Source organism: Oncorhynchus nerka, linkage group LG26 (assembly GCF_034236695.1).
Source record: "Oncorhynchus nerka isolate Pitt River linkage group LG26, Oner_Uvic_2.0, whole genome shotgun sequence".
In the NCBI taxonomy this organism is placed as follows: domain Eukaryota; kingdom Metazoa; phylum Chordata; class Actinopteri; order Salmoniformes; family Salmonidae; genus Oncorhynchus; species Oncorhynchus nerka.
Window position 1 is genome coordinate 14,199,846 of NC_088421.1, and position 22,321 is coordinate 14,222,166.

The 22,321-nt window shown below is 41.5% G+C and overlaps 1 protein-coding gene and 1 long non-coding RNA gene across 2 annotated transcripts in view; both read right to left on the reverse strand.

Moving 5' to 3' along the window:
• The window catches only part of LOC115110346 (protein shisa-9B-like), a 42,014-nt gene extending 30,272 nt beyond the window's left edge, over positions 1 to 11,742 (reverse strand). Inside the window, exons 1-2 of the mRNA XM_029635924.2 lie at positions 10,856 to 11,742; positions 5,611 to 5,726 (exon numbers count right to left, since the gene is read on the reverse strand). Of these exons, the coding sequence (XP_029491784.2) occupies positions 5,611 to 5,726; positions 10,856 to 11,475 (736 nt within the window). The 5' untranslated portion in view covers positions 11,476 to 11,742. The remainder of the gene's footprint in view (positions 1 to 5,610; positions 5,727 to 10,855) is intronic.
• LOC135564660 (uncharacterized) overlaps positions 1 to 22,321 on the reverse strand; it is a 529,018-nt gene that overhangs the window by 431,577 nt on the left and 75,120 nt on the right. The gene's annotated exons all lie outside the window — the stretch shown is intronic.

A 22,321-nucleotide genomic window follows, 5' to 3' on the forward strand; every position in this document is an offset into this window, starting at 1 on the left:
GGCTGGATGGTCCCATGGTGTTTATACTTGCGTACTATTGTTTGTACAGATGAATGTGGTACCTTCAGGCATTTGGAAATTGCTCCCAAGGATGAACCAGACTTGTGGAGGTCTACAATTTTGTTTCTGAGGTCTTGGCTGATTTCTTTTGACTTTCTCATGATGTCAAGTAAAGAGGCACTGAGTTTGAAGGTAGGCCTTGAAATACATCCACATGTACACCTCCAATTGACTCAAATTATGTAAATTAGCCTATCAGAAACTTCTAAAGCTATGAATTCATTTTCTGGAATTTTCCAAGCTGTTTAAAGGCACAGTCAACTTAGTGTATATAAACTTCTGACCCACTTGAATTGTGATACAGTTAGTTATAAGTGAAATAATCTGTCTGTAAACAATTGTTGGAAAAATTAGATGTAGATGTCCTAACCGACCAAAACTATAATTTGTTAACAAGAAATTTGTGGAGTGGTTGAAAAACTAGTTTTAATGACTCCAACCTAAGTGTATGTAAACTTCCGACTTCAGCTGTATGTAAATGAGATATTTCTGTATTTTACTTGAAATACATTTGCAACAATGTTTGTCATTATGGGGTATTGTATGAGTGAGAAAAAATATATTTAATCCATTTTGAATTTAGGCTGGAACACAACAAAATGTGGAATATGTCAAAGGGCATGAATACTTTCTGAAAGCACTGTATAGCATGAATGATCTGAAGCACCGGAAACCACTGTCTCTTCTTGTATAAAAGAGTGGACTTTGTATTGTGAATGTCAAAGCCCTTCGAAAAAAATGAATAGCCATGATCTAATTATAACACAGCTCTTTCATAATCAATTAAAGGTCTGACGAGGGTTAATGAAGGTTTCAAAATTGGTCTTTGAAACAAAGGCCTCATTACTTGAATGAACTTGAAGTCTACGGCCATAACAATGGGAGAAAGCTTTCCCACTGGGCACAGACATTAGTGCAACGTCTAATTTAGATTTACATTTGGTTTAGTTATCGACTAACTTGAATTCAACATGAAATCAACCAAAAATGTCCTCCTGACATTGGATTTAGGTTCAAAGTTAAGTGAAAAAAATACTAAATTCCCTTACGTTGATGACTTTTTGCAAATCCAATCAATTTTCCACGTTGATTCAATGTCATTACATTTTAATTTTGGGGTTGAAATGACTTGGAAACAACGTTGAATCAACCCGTTTTTGCCCAGTGGGTTGCTTAAAATCATATTGTACAATTACAAAAAAAGCACAATATGCAGATAAAAAGGCCAAGAAAATAACTATTATTTTTAATGATACCTTGATATTGACACAATTAAGCCTTTCACCATGCCAATGAGTCTCTTTCAATTGAATCCTCAATGCAGCAAGTGTTCTGTGTAATATAACATCAGATTGAAAACCCAGGAGGAGATGTTACTCAAACACTCAAACACATGCAGCCTCACATTAACCTAATTACTTGTGCTGCCACCTCTTCAGAGCGCTACTATCTCACAAGACACAGTTCACACACAGACAGTCCTCTTTGGTAGTCAATGCATGCCATGGGGTGTCACATATACCGTGGGGCAAAGAAGTATTTAGTCAGCCACCAATTGTGCAAGTTCTCCCACTTAAAAAGATGAGAAAGGCCTGTCATTTTCATCATAGGTACACTTCAACTATGACAGACAAAATGAGGGGGGAAAATCCAGAAAATCACATTGTAGGATTTTTTATGAATTTATTTGCAAATTATGGTGGAAAATAAGTATTTGGCCACCTACAAACAAGCAAGATTTCTGGCTCTCACAGACCTGTAACTTCTTCTTTAAGAGGCTCCTCTGTCCTCCACCCAATATCTGTATTAATGGCACCTGTTTGAACTTGTTATCAGTATAAAATACACACGGGGGGACCTAGTGAATGACCTGCAGAGAGCTGGGACCAAAGTAACAAAGCCTACCCTCAGTAACACACTACGCCACCAGGGACTCAAATCCTGCAGTGCCAGACGTGTCCCCCTGCTTAAGCCAGTACATGTCCAGGCCCGTCTGAAGTTTGCTAGAGAGCATTTGGATGATCTAGAAGAAGATTGGGAGAATGTCATATGATCAGGTGAAACCAAAATATAACTTTTTGGTAAAAACTCAACTTGTCGTGTTTGGAGGACAAAGAATGCTGAGTTGCATCCAAAGAACAACATACCTACTGTGAAGCATGGGGGTGGAAACATCATGCTTTGGGGCTGTTTTTCTGCAAAGGGACCAGGACGACTGATCCATGTAAAGGAAAGAATGAATGGGGCCATGTATCGTGAGATTTGAGTGAAAACCTCCTTCTATCAGCAAGGGCATTGAAGATGAAACGTGGCTGGGTCTTTCAGCATGACAATGATCCCAAACACACCGCCCGGGCAACAAAGGAGTGGCTTCGTAAGAAGCATTTCAAGGTCCTGGAGTGGCCTAGCCAGTCTCCAGATCTCAACCCCATAGAAAATCTTTGGAGGGAGTTGAAAGTCTGTGTTGCCCAGCAACAACCCCAAAACATCACTGCTCTAGAGGAGATCTGCATGGAGGAATGGGCCAAAATACCAGCAACAGTGTGTGAAAACCTTGTGAAGACTTACAGAAAACGTTTGACCTCTGTCATTGCCAACAAAGGGTATATAACAAAGTATTGAGATAAACTTTTGTTATTGACCAAATACTTATTTTCCACCATAATTTGCAAATAAATTCATTAAAAATCCTACAATGTGATTTTCTGGATTTTTTTTCTCATTTTATCTGTCATAGTTGAAGTGTACCTATGATGGAAATTACAGGCCTCTCTCATCTTTAAGTGGGAGAACTTGCACAATTGGTGGCTGACTAAATACTTTTTTGCCCCACTGTATGGACATAAGCCTCAGACTAGATTAGATACCCTGCATAATTCACATCCAGTGGAATAGCCTGTCTAAGTGAGAGCTTCGGCTAGCGCAGTGTGCTTGCTTTACATGTGTGATAATGAGATTCATTCACCAGAATAACACTCTTCAGGTGCTTCAGCCCAAAGGGTTTTATTCCATTCCGATTGTATTGATGCTGTATGAGGCAAATTTGAAAATCTATTTGAATTAAATTATTTCCCTTGTTCTGATTGTATCTTTAATTTTTTTTACCCCACTATGGCAACCCTGATTATGCTCTCTAGTCTAGTGGATGAGGTTTCTTACTAGTCTTGCTGAGATACCATGCTACCATAAAAGGCTCTGTCAATTTTCTCACTTGATGTCTGTCTACTAAGCTGCACACAGTGGGTTACCTCATTCAAAACAATCACACACTGTGTAGGTGCCTGAGAGTATGTGCCTGCCACCAGTCAGACTCAGCACTCGCGACTTTAAGCACTTTAATGGTATTTCAGACTGGAGAACCTCAGTAATGTAAAGTTATTTTTAGTCCCAGTGCTCTATGAAATGGCCCTGCTCCCAGCACAGTCACACACCCCACTCTCTGAGTTATTACCGCTCAGCCTGCATGGAGATGGAGTCAGCTCTTTAACAGCACAACACCTGGGTGTCTCCCCTCACACACCTCCCTGCGCCTCTCCACATCTTCAACAGGGAGCTCACTGGGTGAGGCTATTCACACTGATACAATAACCCATCACATCTTCTCATGAAACAGCAAGACACTGCTCTGCCTGTGAGACTTTTTACAAGAGAACAGTCAGTGTGGGAACAAGTGTGAATAGCTGCTCAAAGAAACCTGTGCTGTCATCCCACTTTATTGAATAAGGATTCCAGTTAGCATAACTAAACAACACTACCTCTGTTCCAATACAGCGCACACCTTAATAGTGATCAACTGCTCCTTCTGATTCCATAATGCCCACATTATGCCAAACCAATAAAAAACAGTGTGTTGAATTCTAGTGGAATCACACACTGCTTTCACCCAATCCCTGGCCTTCTAAGGACACCTGAAAAGCTCTGTCACACTAAATTACACATCCCTTTTGTGAGCCGACACAGTGGAGATTGAAGAGGTCCTTGTTGCTTCAACTTGTTGTGATGGACTAAGAGATATAGTGTTGTGCTAGGAGGAGGTGGGAGGGCCACTGACAAAGGAAGAGATTACCCAGAACCCACCTTTCCACTCATCTACCCTCTCTAATCCACAGTGCTATTGTGTGAAAACGTATGGATCCTTCCCAATACTGTGAGGAGAGACAATGCCAATGTGTGTCCATGCAGCCCACCTGATTGCAGAACTGGGTCTCCAATCCCTTTGGTAATTCCTACCCAAGGGATGGGAGAGAAATATGCCAGCTCTTCACGTGAATACAAGCTACAAGCTTCAATTATCAGTGGAAGCTACATTCAGCTACACACAAGAATCTAAGTGGAGGCTCTTGACCCAGAGCTGCCTCATCCACTTCAGTTTTTGACAACAAACAAAAAAAACACACTGCTGCCATATGCTTATGCCGTCAACATAAAACTAGTATTCCCATTATCATTCTCTCCAAGTCCAATTTGTCCGTCTCACACAAACAAACAGCTTGTTTTTCATGTCATACATTGACACTCCTTTTCAGCATGAAAAATGCACTACCACAAGTAAACATGTCATTTTACTTCTCTCCAACAACAGACGGCATGCATTACAATCACTTCCAAACAAGCAAATGGGGATCATCATCCGTGTGTGTGTGTGTGTGTGTGTGTGTGTGTGTGTGTGTGTGTGTGTGTGTGTGTGTGAGTGAGTGAGTGTGTGAGTGAGTGAGTGAGTGAGTGAGTGAGTGAGTGAGTGAGTGAGTGAGTGAGTGAGTGAGTGAGTGAGTGAGTGAGTGAGTGAGTGAGTGAGTGAGTGAGTGAGTGAGTGAGTGAGTGAGTGAGTGAGTGAGTGAATTCTTGCGGGTCTGTGTATAGATGTGTGCCTGCCTGTTTGGGAGAGACTAAAAAGAGAGGGATGAGAAAGAAAGAGCCAGTTGTAAGAGATGGAGAGCAGCGCAAGACTTATACTACTGTTAGTCAGCGGCGGTTGATGATGATAATTATCCCAGTGTGTTAAATGATTACTGAGGCTGTGAGTAATTGCTTCAGCAGCTCACAGGACTCTCCAAAATGGACTTCTTTCACAACTCTCTTATCTGGAGCAGCTAAATCAGGCGAGCCAGGAAGGCAAAGGGTGGTGGTGAAGAAAGCCTTTTGAATTTCACAGCTGCCTCACTACAACCACAAAGACCAATCGGAGACTGTTGGGCACTCCAATAGGACTCCAGCATAGAATTGATGAAAATAAAAATGTCAACGTTCTCTTGCGTGTTAAGGTTTACTGGTGGTGGCTGTTTGAAACATTGTGTGTGTGTGTGTGTGTACTGAGGTAAAGACTGTGCATGATTTGTCTGATCACAGCAGTCAGACCCTCAGGCTTCTGCAGATGGCATCCTGTTTATACCATCTCTGTATCTCAATCATGACCATACCCAATTCATTGCAGAGCTACACATAATACACTATGCATCTTACCATTAGTTGTACTTTCCAATGTGTATCAAACTATTGTTATAGTGGCTATTCTCTATGAAATGAGACATTGGATGGAAGAGGCAGACTTACGGAGACTGTTCGCAGGGACCCTGTTGGCTTGCATGTTGTCATAGTGCTGTCCATGCACTCCAATGTCTTCTGAGTGTTCTCCTGGACCAGGCTGGCGCATCACCTGGGCTAGAGCCCTGACAAAACACAAACACCTCAATCAGCTGGTTCACTCAATAATAAAGCATGACATGGAAATCAAAATAGCTACGAAAACTAGCAAAATTACAGCAGCTCAAATGCTGTAAACCTCAATATGTATCTGATATTTATCGGAAATCCTTACAGGTCTTAATGTTTGAATAATGTAGATTAAATCAAATCAATTACTCTCATGCTTGTAGATGAACTACCAATGACCAATTATCATATGCTCAAAGGGTTTTCATTGATATGCACAGTACCATTTATGGTATATTGAGTTAGTGGGATCACCTTCCTTTATGCATTGATACTATAGTTGAGAAATATGACAAATCACAATAGGGATCACAAGGCATGTTGAGACAAAGGCAGCCCACTGAGCACAGACGTCAGTTCAACGTCTAATTTTGATTTACTTTTGGTTGAGTTGTCAATTAACGTAAGTTCAACATGAAATTAAAGGTCATCACATTGAATCTTTTTGTTGAAATGACATGGAAACAACATCGAATCAACCAGTTTTTGGGGGAAGTGAACCTTAAGTTTGCTTCCCCCCAAAAAGAACAATGAAGCTAATTAAAATGTTGAAATCTAGGGCAGTGAGATAATTAAAAACAATTGCAGGTGTAATGGAGTAAAAAAGTGGCTTTTAATGGCACCATGTTGGTAGATGACATCAAGGGAGATGAGAGCATGGCTCATCACACACTATTACCTACAACACATCTGGTTTTACCAGGACGTAGTGAGCATGGCTCATCACACACTATTACCTACAACACATCTGGTTTTACCAGGACGTAGTGAGCATGGCTCATCACACACTATTACCTACAACACATCTGGTTTTACCAGGACGTAGTGAGCATGGCTCATCACACACTATTACCTACAACACATCTGGTTTTACCAGGACGTAGTGAGCATGGCTCATCACACACTACTACCTACAACACATCTGGTTTTACCAGGACGTAGTGAGCATGGCTCATCACACACTATTACCTACAACACATCTGGTTTTACCAGGACGTAGTGAGCATGGCTCATCACACACTACTCCCTACAACACATCTGGTTTTACCAGGACGTAGTGAGCATGGCTCATCACACACTATTACCTACAACACATCTGGTTTTACCAGGATGTAGTGAGCATGGCTCATCACACACTATTACCTACAACACATCTGGTTTTACCAGGACGTAGTGAGCATGGCTCATCACACACTATTACCTACAACACATCTGGTTTTACCAGGACGTAGTGAGCATGGCTCATCACACACTATTACCTACAACACATCTGGTTTTACCAGGACGTAGTGAGCATGGCTCATCACACACTATTACCTACAACACATCTGGTTTTACCAGGACGTAGTGAGCATGGCTCATCACACACTATTATCTACAACACATCTGGTTTTACCAGGACGTAGTGAGCATGGCTCATCACACACTATTACCTACAACACATCTGGTTTTACCAGGACGTAGTGAGCATGGCTCATCACACACTACTACCTACAACACATCTGGTTTTACCAGGACGTAGTGAGCATGGCTCATCACACACTATTACCTACAACACATCTGGTTTTACCAGGACATAGTGAGCATGGCTCATCACACACTATTACCTACAACACATCTGGTTTTACCAGGACGTAGTGAGCATGGCTCATCACACACTATTACCTACAACACATCTGGTTTTACCAGGACGTAGTGAGCATGGCTCATCACACACTATTATCTACAACACATCTGGTTTTACCAGGACGTAGTGAGCATGGCTCATCACACACTATTACCTACAACACATCTGGTTTTACCAGGACGTAGTGAGCATGGCTCATCACACACTATTACCTACAACACATCTGGTTTTACCAGGACATAGTGAGCATGGCTCATCACACACTATTATCTACAACACATCTGGTTTTACCAGGACATAGTGAGCATGGCTCATCACACACTACTACCTACAACACATCTGGTTTTACCAGGACGTAGTGAGCATGGCTCATCACACACTATTACCTACAACACATCTGGTTTTACCAGGACGTAGTGAGCATGGCTCATCACACACTATTACCTACAACACATCTGGTTTTACCAGGACGTAGTGAGCATGGCTCATCACACACTATTACCTACAACACATCTGGTTTTACCAGGACATAGTGAGCATGGCTCATCACACACTATTACCTACAACACATCTGGTTTTACCAGGACGTAGTGAGCATGGCTCATCACACACTATTACCTACAACACATCTGGTTTTACCAGGACGTAGTGAGCATGGCTCATCACACACTATTATCTACAACACATCTGGTTTTACCAGGACGTAGTGAGCATGGCTCATCACACACTATTACCTACAACACATCTGGTTTTACCAGGGCGTAGTGAGCATGGCTCATCACACACTACTACCTACAACACATCTGGTTTTACCAGGACGTAGTGAGCATGGCTCATCACACACTATTACCTACAACACATCTGGTTTTACCAGGACGTAGTGAGCATGGCTCATCACACACTATTACCTACAACACATCTGGTTTTACCAGGACATAGTGAGCATGGCTCATCACACACTACTATCTACAACGCATCTGGTTTTACCAGGACATAGTGAGCATGGCTCATCACACACTATTACCTACAACACATCTGGTTTTACCAGGACGTAGTGAGCATGGCTCATCACACACTATTATCTACAACACATCTGGTTTTACCAGGACATAGTGAGCATGGCTCATCACACATTACTACCTACAACACATCTGGTTTTACCAGGACTAAGTGAGCATGGCTCATCACACACTATTACCTACAACACATCTGGTTTTACCAGGACGTAGTGAGCATGGCTCATCACACACTATTACCTACAACACATCTGGTTTTACCAGGACATAGTGAGCATGGCTCATCACACACTACTATCTACAACGCATCTGGTTTTACAAGGACATAGTGAGCATGGCTCATCACACACTATTACCTACAACACATCTGGTTTTACCAGGACATAGTGAGCATGGCTCATCACACACTATTATCTACAACACATCTGGTTTTACCAGGACATAGTGAGCATGGCTCATCACACACTATTACCTACAACACATCTGGTTTTACCAGGACGTAGTGAGCATGGCTCATCACACACTATTACCTACAACACATCTGGTTTTACCAGGACGTAGTGAGCATGGCTCATCACACACTATTACCTACAACACATCTGGTTTTACCAGGACGTAGTGAGCATGGCTCATCACACACTATTACCTACAACACATCTGGTTTTACCAGGACGTAGTGAGCATGGCTCATCACACACTATTACCTACAACACATCTGGTTTTACCAGGACGTAGTGAGCATGGCTCATCACACACTATTACCTACAACACATCTGGTTTTACCAGGACGTAGTGAGCATGGCTCATCACACACTACTATCTACAACACATCTGGTTTTACCAGGACGTAGTGAGCATGGCTCATCACACACTATTACCTACAACACATCTGGTTTTACCAGGACGTAGTGAGCATGGCTCATCACACACTATTACCTACAACACATCTGGTTTTACCAGGACATAGTGAGCATGGCTCCTACAACATCTGGTTTTACACATAGTGAGCATACCTACAACACATCTGGTTTTACCAGGATGTAGTGAGCATGGCTCATCACACACTATTACCTACAACACATCTGGTTTTACCAGGACATAGTGAGCATGGCTCATCACACACTACTATCTACAACACATCTGGTTTTACCAGGACGTAGTGATTATGGCTCATCACACACTATTACCTACAACACATCTGGTTTTACCAGGACGTAGTGAGCATGGCTCATCACGCACTACTACCTACAACACATCTGGTTTTACCAGGACATAGTGAGCATGGCTCATCACACACTACTACCTACAACGCATCTGGTTTTACCAGGACATAGTGAGCAATGCTCATCACACACTATTACCTACAACACATCTGGTTTTACCAGGACATAGTGAGCAATGCTCATCACACACTATTACCTACAACACATCTGGTTTTACCAGGACATAGTGAGCATGGCTCATCACACACTACTACCTACAACACATCTGGTTTTACCAGGACATAGTGAGCAATGCTCATCACACACTATTACCTACAACACATCTGGTTTTACCAGGACATAGTGAGCAATGCTCATCACACACTATTACCTACAACACATCTGGTTTTACCAGGACATAGTGAGCATGGCTCATCACACACTACTACCTACAACACATCTGGTTTTACCAGGACATAGTGAGCATGGCTCATCACACACTATTACCTACAACACATCTGGTTTTACCAGGACATAGTGAGCATGGCTCATCACACACTACTCCCTACAACGCATCTGGTTTTACCAGGACATAATGAGCTCATTATTATTCAGTATAGAGTTCTCAATCATTCAGAATGAAAAGTATGGCATTTTGATGGAATCTCAAGACATCAGCGCAATTGGACAGGTATTCACAGTCACTCACAAATAAAATATAGTAGGCTGCATAGGTATTGCCTATGATTGCCAATCAAATTGTGGTCAGAAGAACTGACTGATCATGTATATTTATTCTATATTTTAACACTTCCCACTAGGCAAAAACTGAATGGATCATGAATCAATGTTGTTTCCATCTGTATGTGACCAATACAATTTGATTTGATTTGATTTCAACCAACAAATCTATGTGATGTGGGGAAAAATTACTGGATTTGAAAAAAGTCATCAAGATAAGGAAATTTTGTATTTATTTCACCCAACTTTTCACCGAAATGTTTTGTTGATTTTTGTTGTTGATTTCAACCAAATGTAAATCGAAACTAGAAGTTGAACTGACGTCTGTGTCCAGTGGGTTATCACCTATTTTAACAAAACAGCATCTTTAATGCATCTAAATATTTTAAAGAAACTTCTGACACCCAAATAAAAGTGACATTCCTGCATTCATTTAGGCTATCCAAAGTTGTTACTGCAGTGCGCACAGGGACTGCTGATGTTGTTTACTGTACACACACCTTGACATGTTTTCTCTGTGTGGACGGTGCGCCTTTTCAAGTCCAAGTTTTGTGAAAATCCCAACGAGGGCCATTATGGCAACAACTCCACATATTATATACACAATTAAGTTTGTTTTATCCTTTGTGGGGTCGTGAGTGGGGTCTTTTTTCTTAGGCGGGGGTCTGCCTGTCATCATCCACGGCGGGGTGTCATAGTTTTTGCAGGTGGTCTGGTCCAGCCGCGAGCTTGTAAACTCACAGCAGAATCTGAAGCCACAGGTCCCGCAGCAGTACAGGTAACTGCCCGTCTGGCACACAAACGGCGGATCCCACTGGCCCATCACATCGTAATAACCCCGGCACCTGTCCTCTGTATGGGGACTCTCCGAAACGCTATTCTTTCCGTTCAATTTTGACTCGTTGGTACCCGTTTGTACCATAATAAAGCCGTCTAGCTTCTGCCCTGGCTCCCCCTCCGCGTCGCATACAAGAACTTTCACCAAAAAGTAGCCAAGCAACAACCCCGCGCTTCTCATCATGTGCGTCCCTTTGTTACTTTTCTTCTCCACTGTAGACGAAGGAAAGGTGGTATCATAACAAGCTTGTACGCATAATCCAAGAACATGAAACACAGCCATCCGCAATGATTATCATGATTACGCACCGCAACTTCTGCGCGTAATTGTCCATCAGCGCACGGTGATGTTGTATGGGAATGTGTGTAAATGTTATATCTGTTCCAATTGCTTATAACAAAAAAAATGATGAGATCTTTACACCGATGCGACAACAACACTTTTACAGTTGCTACAGGTATCTTGGATAGGTTTAGACAATTTCTCTGCGCTGCGCCACAGACATCCTCCGTTGACAGTCGGAGTCCTTATTGGTAGTTCACTCCAGGCAGTAGGAATATTACCGAACCAATTACCGACAGAGTGGGAGAGTGGGGAAGAAAAAGGAGGTGGAGACACTTGTGGTAGGTGGAAGAGAGACAGGCAGAAAGAGAGAGATCTGATGTATGCAATCTGTTGTTTATATACAGAACAACATGCTCATGCTCAGATTTCATTTTTTTTCATAGTAGCCTACTGCAGGCTACAGAAAAATATATACTGTATTCAGACAATAAAATACTGTCCGAATATGTATTTATTTATATGCCTATAAAGTCGCAGGGTGCATTTAAATGATAGAGTTGCAATGCTGCTGTTGTCTGTCAAGTCAAATGTGATTTCATGCATGTTGTATTTGACTGCTATTTGTGGCCGATATATTGCACCTTGTTTGTATCATTATGTATTGTTCAATAGGCCACAACTATGAAAAAAAGGATATAGCCCAAGCAAACAAGGTGTGATTAGTATTGTTGTGACCTTTGTCATTGTAGTGCTGTAACTGTATTGTCATTTGAGGTGATAAAATATGCATAATCAATACAATTCGTCTGACTAATGCATTTGATTTGTATACCTGTACATTTTGGAATTTGAATGTATATCCCTTGATTGTACCACACACAAAAGGGTGTGAGAACAACTCCCTAGTCAAAAAATCCTAAAGGTTTCCAATAGAAAAATCCTATTACAATCCAAAAGTAAATCCTATCCGATTTTAGAACCTATCCCATAGGAGTTTATTCCTATAGAATCCTATAGGGGTCCATTTGGACTGGTTCCAATAGTTTTTATTTGATTTGAATCCAATAGCAGTTTTAGAGATGTTCTCAACATTAAAGTGCTTCAGAGGTTTCAACACTCACAGTAAAATTTCAAAATAAATAATTGCATGATCATGCTATTTTGTGTGTGGTACAATCAGGGGAGATACAATACATTCAGAATTTCAAAATCCAATGGTGTAAAGTACTTAAGTAAAAATACTTGAAATACTTAAGTAGTTTTTGCTGGTATCTGTACTTTACTTTACTATTTATATTTTTTGACAACTTTTAGTTTTACTTCATTTCATTCCCAAAGAAAATAATACCCTTTTTACTTCATACATTTTCCCTGACACCAAAAAAGTATTTGTTACATTTTGCACGCTCAGCAGGACAGGAACATGGTCAAATTCACAGACTTATTAAGATAACTGCCTCTAATCTGGCAGACTCACTAAACACAAGCTTCATTTGTAAATGATGTCTGAGTGTTGGAGTGTGCCCCTGGCTATCCTTAAATGAAAAAAGAAAGAAAATGGTACGGTCTGGTTTGATTAACCCTTCATAAGGGTAAACAATGGCCTGCCACTATGTATAACAGCAGAGAAAACCCTCTAAATTATTTTTTTTCAACTGGAAATTGGATGAATCTTCCTAGAGTGACCCCAACATTAGAAAAAGTGAAACATCGCCTTTGTCCATATTTCCATGAAAGCTGTACATCACCCTGGGTACAAAGATTGTCTTAGGGTCATTTTTGACCTGGCAGTTCTAAAACCATTTACACACCACAAAAACCACACACACACACACACACACACACACACACACACACACACACACACACACACACACACACACACACACATGTGCAGCACCTCCCCTCCACGACCCCACACATGACTGAAGTTCACGGACAAAGTAAAAGTATTTTCAGACAAAATAAACAACATTTCAGACAAAATAAGCATTTCTTGAAATCATTGTTTACTAATGGGGGGTCGATAAAGGTGCTGCAGATGACAGTCCCCCCAGTTCTCTCTGCTGAAGCCATGAGTGCACGTTTCAGTGGCCAACAGGTCATATATCTGATTTTTTCAGATGTCCAGGAGGAACAAGAGAACAATGATTTAGAAGAGGAGGAGGAGAAAAAAAATCCAGAAAATCACATTGTAGGATTTTTAATGAATTTATTTGCAAATTATGGTGGAAAATAAGTATTTGGTCATAACAAAAGTTTCTCAATACTTTGTTATATACCCTTTGTTGGCAATGACAGAGGTCAAACGTTTTCTGTAAGTCTTCACAAGGTTTTCACACACTGTTGCTGGTATTTTGGCCCATTCCTCCATGCAGATCTCCTCTAGAGCAGTGATGTTTTGGGGCTGTTTCTGGGCAACACGGACTTTCAACTCCCTCCAAAGATTTTATATGGAGTTGAGATCTGGAGACTGGCTAGGCCACTCCAGGACCTTGAAATGCTCCTTACGAAGCCACTCCTTCGTTGCCCGGGCGGTGTGTTTGGGATCATTGTCATGCTGAAAGACCCAGCCACGTTTCATCTTCAATGCCCTTGCTGATGGTAGGCCTTGTTACTACTTTGGTCCCAACTCTCTGCAGGTCATTCACTAGGTCCCCCCGTGTGGTTCTGGGATTTTTGCTCACCGTTCTTGTGATCATTTTGACCCCACGGGGTGAGATCTTGTGTGGAGCCCCAGATCGATGGACATTATCAGGGTCTTGTATGTCTTCCATTTCCTAATAATTGCTCCCACAGTTGATTTCTTCAAACCAAGCTGCTTACCTATTGCAGATTCAGTCTTCCCAGCCTGGTGCAGGTCTACAATTTTGTTTCTGGTGTCCTTTGACAGCTCTTTGGTCTTGGCCATAGTGGAGTTTGGAGTGTGACTGTTTGAGGTTGTGGACAGGTGTCTTTTATACTGATAACAAGTTCAAACAGGTTCCATTAATACAGGTAACGAGTGGAGGACAGAGGAGCCTCTTAAAGAAGAAGTTACAGGTCTGTGAGAGCCAGAAATCTTGCTTGTTTGTAGGTGACCAAATACTTATTTTCCACCATAATTTGCAAATTAATTAATTAAAAATCCTACAATGTGATTTTTTGGATTGTATTTCCTCATTTTGTCTGTCATAGTTGAAGTGTACCTATGATGAAAATTACAGGCCTCTCTCCTCTTTTTAAGTGGGAGAACTTGCACAATTGGTGGCTGACTAAATACTTTTTTGCCCCACTGTACATCTGTAAAGTCCATGCACACACACTGCATACTGTCCTACATGTGCTAATTAGAGTTGATTGATTTATGTTCTTCACGTTTTAGTTTTGCATCTATTATCTTATTTTATTCTTATTTATTGTTGTTGTTTATACACCTTGTCGGTGGGGGAAATGGTTAATAAAATGTGAGAAGACTGGTATTTTGTAGTTGAATTCCTGATTGTACAGTATATAAGGACATGTTGCTCAAAAAGTTCAAGACTGTTATTGTTTCCCTTCAATAAAATGCATTCAAAACTACTTTTTAAACATTTCTGCTACTTTCTTAGGCTATAGAAGTGCTATCACTTGCTAAAAAAATGTATGTTTACACCTATGCAATACCTTTAGCAATAATAATAATAATAATAAACCTCTACTTGAGTAAAGAAAGCAATTATGACAGGTGTGTTGTAATACAAATTTGTGGTGTCCACTGATTAAATACAGTCTTTCTGCATTGTGAAGAGAGAAAACCAAGATATTCACAAAGTTTGGGATGAATGACAGGTTGTTTCTTCATGCAAAATAGATTTGGGGTTTAAAATTCAATTAAGCTTCTTTATTTTAGGGGTTTAGTGAAGGTGGGTCATTTTTTACCCTTAGGACAAGGCAAGTATACAGAATGTTAAGACTACACAAGGGTTAGTATAAGGAATGTTTAATTATTTATACTTTTAATTTGACTTTTGATACTTAAGTATATTTGAGCAATTGCATTTACTTTTGATACTTAAGTATATTTCAAACCAAATACTTTTAGACTGCCCCATACTGCCGCTCTTATGGGTCAGAATATAATGATGTAATTACGTGGGGATGATCTCCGAGGATTCTCTGCGTAGGCCTTCAGCTGTTCGATGACGCACTACTCCGGCCGCACCTCCCTGATCGTCCTGATTGTCCTTTTGGGCTGAGGAGTCTGTTCCCTCACCCTTTGCTCTGGAAGGGTCTTCTGAGGACAGACAGCTCTGTAGCTGAGATGTCCCGATGTCACAGGAAGGCCATAAAGATCATCAAGGACAACAACCACCCGAGCCACTGCCTGTTCACCCTGCTATCATCCAGAAGGCGAGGTCAGTACAGGTGCATCAAAGCAGGGACCGAGAGACTGAAAAACAGCTTCTATCTCAAGGCCATCAGACTGTTAAACAGCCACCACTAACATTGAGTGGCTGCTGCCAACACACTGACTCAACTCCAGCCACTTTAATAATGGGAATTGATGGGAATTGATGTAAAATATATCACTAGCCACTTTAAACAATGCTACTTAATATAATGTTTACATACCCTACATTATTTATCTCATATGTATACATATATACTGTACTCTATATCATCTACTGCATCTTTATGTAATACATGTATCACTAGCCACTTTAAACTATGCCACTTTGTTTACATACTCATCTCATATGTATATACTGTACTCGATACCATCTACTGCATCTTGCCTATGCCGCTCTGTACCATCACTCATTCATATATATATATATATATAGGAACATCAAAAGTCGTGCTATAAATTCACAGACAACACAAAGATTCCTTGATGCCCTTCCAGACTCCCTCTGCCTACCCAAGGACGCCAGAGGACAAAAATCCGTTAACCACCTAACTGAGTATCTCAATTTAACCTTGCGCAATACCCTAGATGCAGTTGCACCCCTAAAAACTAAAAAAATGTCTCATAAGAAACTAGCTCCCTGGTACACAGAAAATACCCGAGCTCTGAAGCAAGCTTCCAGAAAATTGGAACGGAAATGGCGCCACACCAAACTGGAAGTCTTCCGACTAGCTTGGAAGGACGGTACCGTGCAGTACCGAAGAGCCCTTACTGCTGCTCGATCATCCTATTTTTCTAACTTAATTGAGGAAAATAAGAACAATCCGAAATTCCTTTTTGATACTGTCGCAAAGCTAACTAAAAAGCAGCATTCCCCAAGAGAGGATGACTTTCACTTTAGCAGTGATAAATTCATGAACTTCTTTGAGGAAAAGATTATGATTATTAGAAAGCAAATTACGGACTCCTCTTTAAACCTGCGTATTCCTCCAAACCTCAGTTGTCCTGAGTCTGCACAACTCTGCCAGGACCTAGGATCAAGAGAGACGCTCAAGTCTTTTAGTACTATATCTCTTGACACAATGATGAAAATAATCATGGCCTCTAAACCTTCAAGCTGCATACTGGACCCTATTCCAACTAAACTACTGAAAGAGCTGCTTCCTGTGCTTGGCCCTCCTATGTTGAACATAATAAACGGCTCTCTATCCACTGGATGTGTACCAAACTCACTAAAAGTGGCAGTAATAAAGCCTCTCTTGAAAAAGCCAAACCTTGACCCAGAAAATATAAAAACTATCGGCCTATATCGAATCTTCCATTCCTCTCAAAAATTTTAGAAAGGCTGTTGCGCAGCAACTCACTGCCTTCCTGAAGACAAACAATGTATACGAAATGCTTCAGTCTGGTTTTAGACCCCATCATAGCACTGAGACGGCACTTGTGAAGGTGGTAAATGACATTTTAATGGCAACGGACCGAGGCTCTGCATCTGTCCTCGTGCTCCTAGACCTTAGTGCTGCTTTTGATACCATCGATCACCACATTCTTTTGGAGAGATTGGAAACCCAAATTGGTCTACACGGACATGTTCTGGCCTGGTTTAGATCTTATCTGTCGGAAAGATATCAGTTTGTCTCTGTGAATGGTTTGTCCTCTGACAAATCAACTGTAAATTTCGGTGTTCCTCAAGGTTCTGTTTTAGGACCACTATTGTTTTCACTATATATTTTACCTCTTGGGGATGTTATTCGAAAACATAATGTAAACTTTCACTGCTATGCGGATGACACACAGCTGTACATTTCAATGAAACATGGTGAAGCCCCAAAATTGCCCTCGCTAGAAGCATGTGTTTCAGACATAAGGAAGTGGATGGCTGCAAACTTTCTACTATTAAACTCGGACAAAACAGAGATGCTTGTTCTAGGTCCCAAGAAACAAAGAGATCTTCTGTTGAATCTGACAATTAATCTTAATGGTTGTACAGTCGTCTCAAATAAAACTGTGAAGGACCTCGGCGTTACTCTGGACCCTGATCTCTCTTTGAAGAACATATCAAGACCATTTCGAGGACAGCTTTTTCCATCTACGTAACATTGCAAAAATCAGAAACTTTCTGTCCAAAATGATGCAGAAAAATTAATCCATGCTTTTGTCACTTCTAGGTTAGACTACTGCAATGCTCTATTTTCCGGCTACCCGGATAAAGCACTAAATAAACTTCAGTTAGTGCTGAATACGGCTGCTAGAATCCTGACTAGAACCAAAAAATTTGATCATATTACTCCAGTGCTAGCCTCTCTACACTGGCTTCCTGTCAAAGCAAGGGCTGATTTCAAGGTTTTACTGCTAACCTACAAAGCATTACATGGGCTTGCTCCTACCTATCTCTCTGATTTGGTCCTGCCGTACATACCTACACGTACGCTACGGTCACAAGACGCAGGCCTCCTAATTGTCCCTAGAATTTCTAAGCAAACAGCTGGAGGCAGGGCTTTCTCCTATAGAGCTCCATTTTTATGGAACGGTCTGCCTACCCATGTCAGAGACGCAAACTCGGTCTCAACCTTTAAGTCTTTACTGAAGACTCATCTCTTCAGTGGGTCATATGATTGAGTGTAGTCTGGCCCAGGAGTGGGAAGGTGAACGGAAAGGCTCTGGAGCAACGAACCGCCCTTGCTGTCTCTGCCTGGCCGATTCCCCTTTCCACTGGGATTCTCTGCCTCTACCCTGTTACGGGGCTGAGTCACTGGCTTACTGGGGCTCTCTCATGCCGTCCCTGGGGGGTGCGTCACCTGGGTGGGTTGATTCACTGTTGTGGTCGGCCTGTCTGGGTTGGCGCCTCCCCCTTGGGTTGTGCCGTGGCGGAGATCTTTGTGGGCTATACTCGGCCTTGTCTCAGGATGGTAAGTTGGTGGTTGAAGATATCCTCTAGTGGTGTGGGGGCTGTGCTTTGGCAAAGTGGGTGGGGTTATATCCTTCCTGTTTGGCCCTGTCCGGGGTGTCCTCGGGTTGGGGCCACAGTGTCTCCTGACCCCTCCTGTCTCAGCCTCCAGTATTTATGCTGCATTAGTTTATGTGTCGGGGCTAGGGTCAGTTTGTTATATCTGGAGTACTTCTCCTGTCCTATTCGGTGTCCTGTGTGAATCTAAGTGTGCGTTCTCTAATTCTCTCCTTCTCTCTTTCTTTCTCTCTCTCGGAGGACCTGAGCCCTAGGACCATGCCCCAGGACTACCTGACATGATGACTCCTTGCTGTCCCCAGTCCACCTGGCCATGCTGCTGCTCCAGTTTCAACTGGCCTGGGCCCTAGGACCATGTCCCAGGACTACCTGACATGATGACTCCTTGCTGTCCCCAGTCCACCTGGCCATGCTGCTGCTCCAGTTTCAACTGTTCTGCCTTACTATTATTCAACCATGCTGGTCATTTATGAACATTTGAACATCTTGGCCACGTTCTGTTATAATCTCCACCCGGCACAGCCAGAAGAGGACTGGCCACCCCACATATGCTCTCTCTAATTCTCTCTTTCTTTCTCTCTCTCTCGGAGGACCTGAGCCCTAGGACCGTGCCCCAGGACTACCTGACATGATGACTCCTTGCTGTCCCCAGTCCACCTGACTGTGCTGCTGCTCCAGTTTCAACTGTTCTGCCTTATTATTATTCGACCATGCTGGTCATTTATGAACATTTGAACATCTTGGTCATGTTCTGTTATAATCTCTACCCGGCACAGCCAGAAGAGGACTGGCCACCCCACATAGCCTGGTTCCTCTCTAGGTTTCTTCCTAGGTTTTGGCCTTTCTAGGGAGTTTTTCCTAGCCACCGTGCTTTTACACCTGCATTGTTTGCTGTTTGGGGTTTTAGGCTGGGTTTCTGTACAGCACTTTGAGATATCAGCTGATGTACGAAGGGCTATATAAATAAATTTGATTTGATTTGATTTGATATATCTTTATGTACATATTCTTTATCCCTTTACACTTGTGTGTATAAGGTAGTAGTTTTGGAATTGTTAGCTAGATTACTCGTTGGTTATTACTGCATTGTCGGAACTAGAAGCACAAGCATTTCGCTACACTCGCATTAACATCTGCTAACCATGTGTATGTGACAAATAACATTTGATTTGATGATTTGATTTGATTTGAGCTCACAGCATAGGAATGAAACCCTTTAGATACCACGATTCGATGGGAGATGGAGGCTAGATGGTTCGACTTGAATTCAAGACACAGCTACTGAAGACACACCACTCATCCGTAGCTTGGGTAGAAAAGGATTTCTTTGTCTCTAAACTTGCATTGCGTTCTGGGTTCGTTGACTTTTTAGACCTTGCTGCAGCTGGGGTCACATAGTCTTCCTGTAAATTCTATACTCACAGGTTTTATACCCTTGGGTCAGAAGTGGGCGTAACTGCCTTTTGGGCAATTCTCTGGGCGTACCAAGTTAATGAGGCAAGGTCTAGATAATATTCAAATCCAATTTTAGACAACTAACATTTCATCTTCCCCAAAACATTCTCTTTGATTTGGATAGTTTCCATACAACGTACAATGTATAAACATCAAACATCAAACATGTTTTCGTAATAACGTCATCTATTAACCTTTAATAACAAAACAAGAATGACATACATTTTCATATTCCATCTATCGTCATGACCACCATTGTGGCTGATGGAAACCATTGCTCCAAAGTCCCTTTATTTCATGTTTAATGTTCTGAGGCTGGTTCTCCATAGTAACAGGACAAAGGAATTTGTCTGTGGCCTGAGATTTAACAGGGACGTGAGGGGTCATAAAACCCCCCACATCTTCAGACCCCTAGATCTCTCCTCCTCTGTTGGGGTTGAGAGATAATCTGTAGGGTTGTGGTCTCCTGTAACCTGACCTGATCAGGACAGTCATGACATATAACAATTTGGTACTTTTTCCACCCCTGCCAAAATGTACAGTCATTCAAATCAAATGCATTCACAAAAGTGGGCCCCTAACCTTTAGGATTCTATTTTAGAATCTTATAGGAGTACAATAGGACTAGTTCCAAAATCTGATAAGATTTCTTTAGGGGGGGGAATCCTATACTGTAGGTCAAATGTTTTTGTTTTTTTTTACATATTTTTTTTCAGGAGATGAGAGTTATTATTTTTTTTACAGGACAGATGTAAGTAGAGGTGTGGAGACAGATATAGAGAAGGGTACAGAAAGTGCTTAAGGGCACAGACAGTCAGCCGAACCTTGGCTCAAACCCCTGTCGCCGAGGGGGCATGTGGTCCGGAGTCGGGAGCTTAGACCGCTACAGCAGCACGCTGATAGGACTTATCAGTGAGATTATGACCCATTAAGAATTCAATGTTTTTTTTCTCCTATAGGATTTCTATTGATTTTGTTGATCGCAATTGTATAGATATTTACATTACATTCGAGAGGATTTATCCTCAAACCATGGCTATACACTATAGTTAACTTCACTGCTTAATATAAGGAGCACCCACCCTCCAAACCTTTTATAAAAGTACCTACAGTATGAATGTGGCCAGTAACACATGTGAACTACTGTATAATAACATCATAATCAACGAATATTGAACTACCACCATTGCCACTTTAGATGGTGACCTTATAGTGGGGAACCGCGGCAATATCCCCTCTACCCAGTAGCTGTCTCGAGCAGCCCCATCCCCCCCATGGTACAAGGGACATAATGTGAGTAAACAATTGCATCTGGTGCATCTGCATCACACGTTCAAGTTATTGTGCCAACAAGTAACAATAGCTGTGTAACTTATTGAGATTGTCTGCAATGTTCTTCACATGTGTGTCAAAATGGTGTACTATGTGGGATTACAGCCAAACAGCATAGAGCTTGATTAACAATTTGATGTAATCTTAAAGTGGCACAGGTCATCATATTTACATTTTTCACAATATCTGGATCAGGTGTGTCACTAGATTGAAAATGGTAGTTACATCCAGGAGGGAGATAAGGGGGGGGGGCAGGTAGGTAGGGAGGGAGATGAGTGGTACAACCCTGGGAGGAAGGAGTTGGGGGGGGTCTCATTATCTTCAGGTTGTTGTCCTCCACTTATCCCAACATAAAGAAGTTAAAGGGAACATTCTGTTTTTTTGTATGCAGAGCTGACTATTATATATTACATGACAGAAATGCTCTTATCTTTGTGTTACTGTACCTAAAAATGTCATTTCCTTATAGTTTTTATTTGCATGTCAGCACTGTATAGATACTGTGCATTCAAAATGTTGTGTTATTATAACATTGTATGTAGCATTGTATGTTATATTGTAATGTCTAAATCAAAGACAAGAAGTTGCCTGAACAAGAATCGAATCAAATAACTTAAGTCTACCTATAGGATTGCAAGAATCCTATAGGATCACTTTTGATTTCCAATAAGAAAAATGTAGTCCAATAGGATTCCGATAGGATTCTGATAGTTACACTGTCA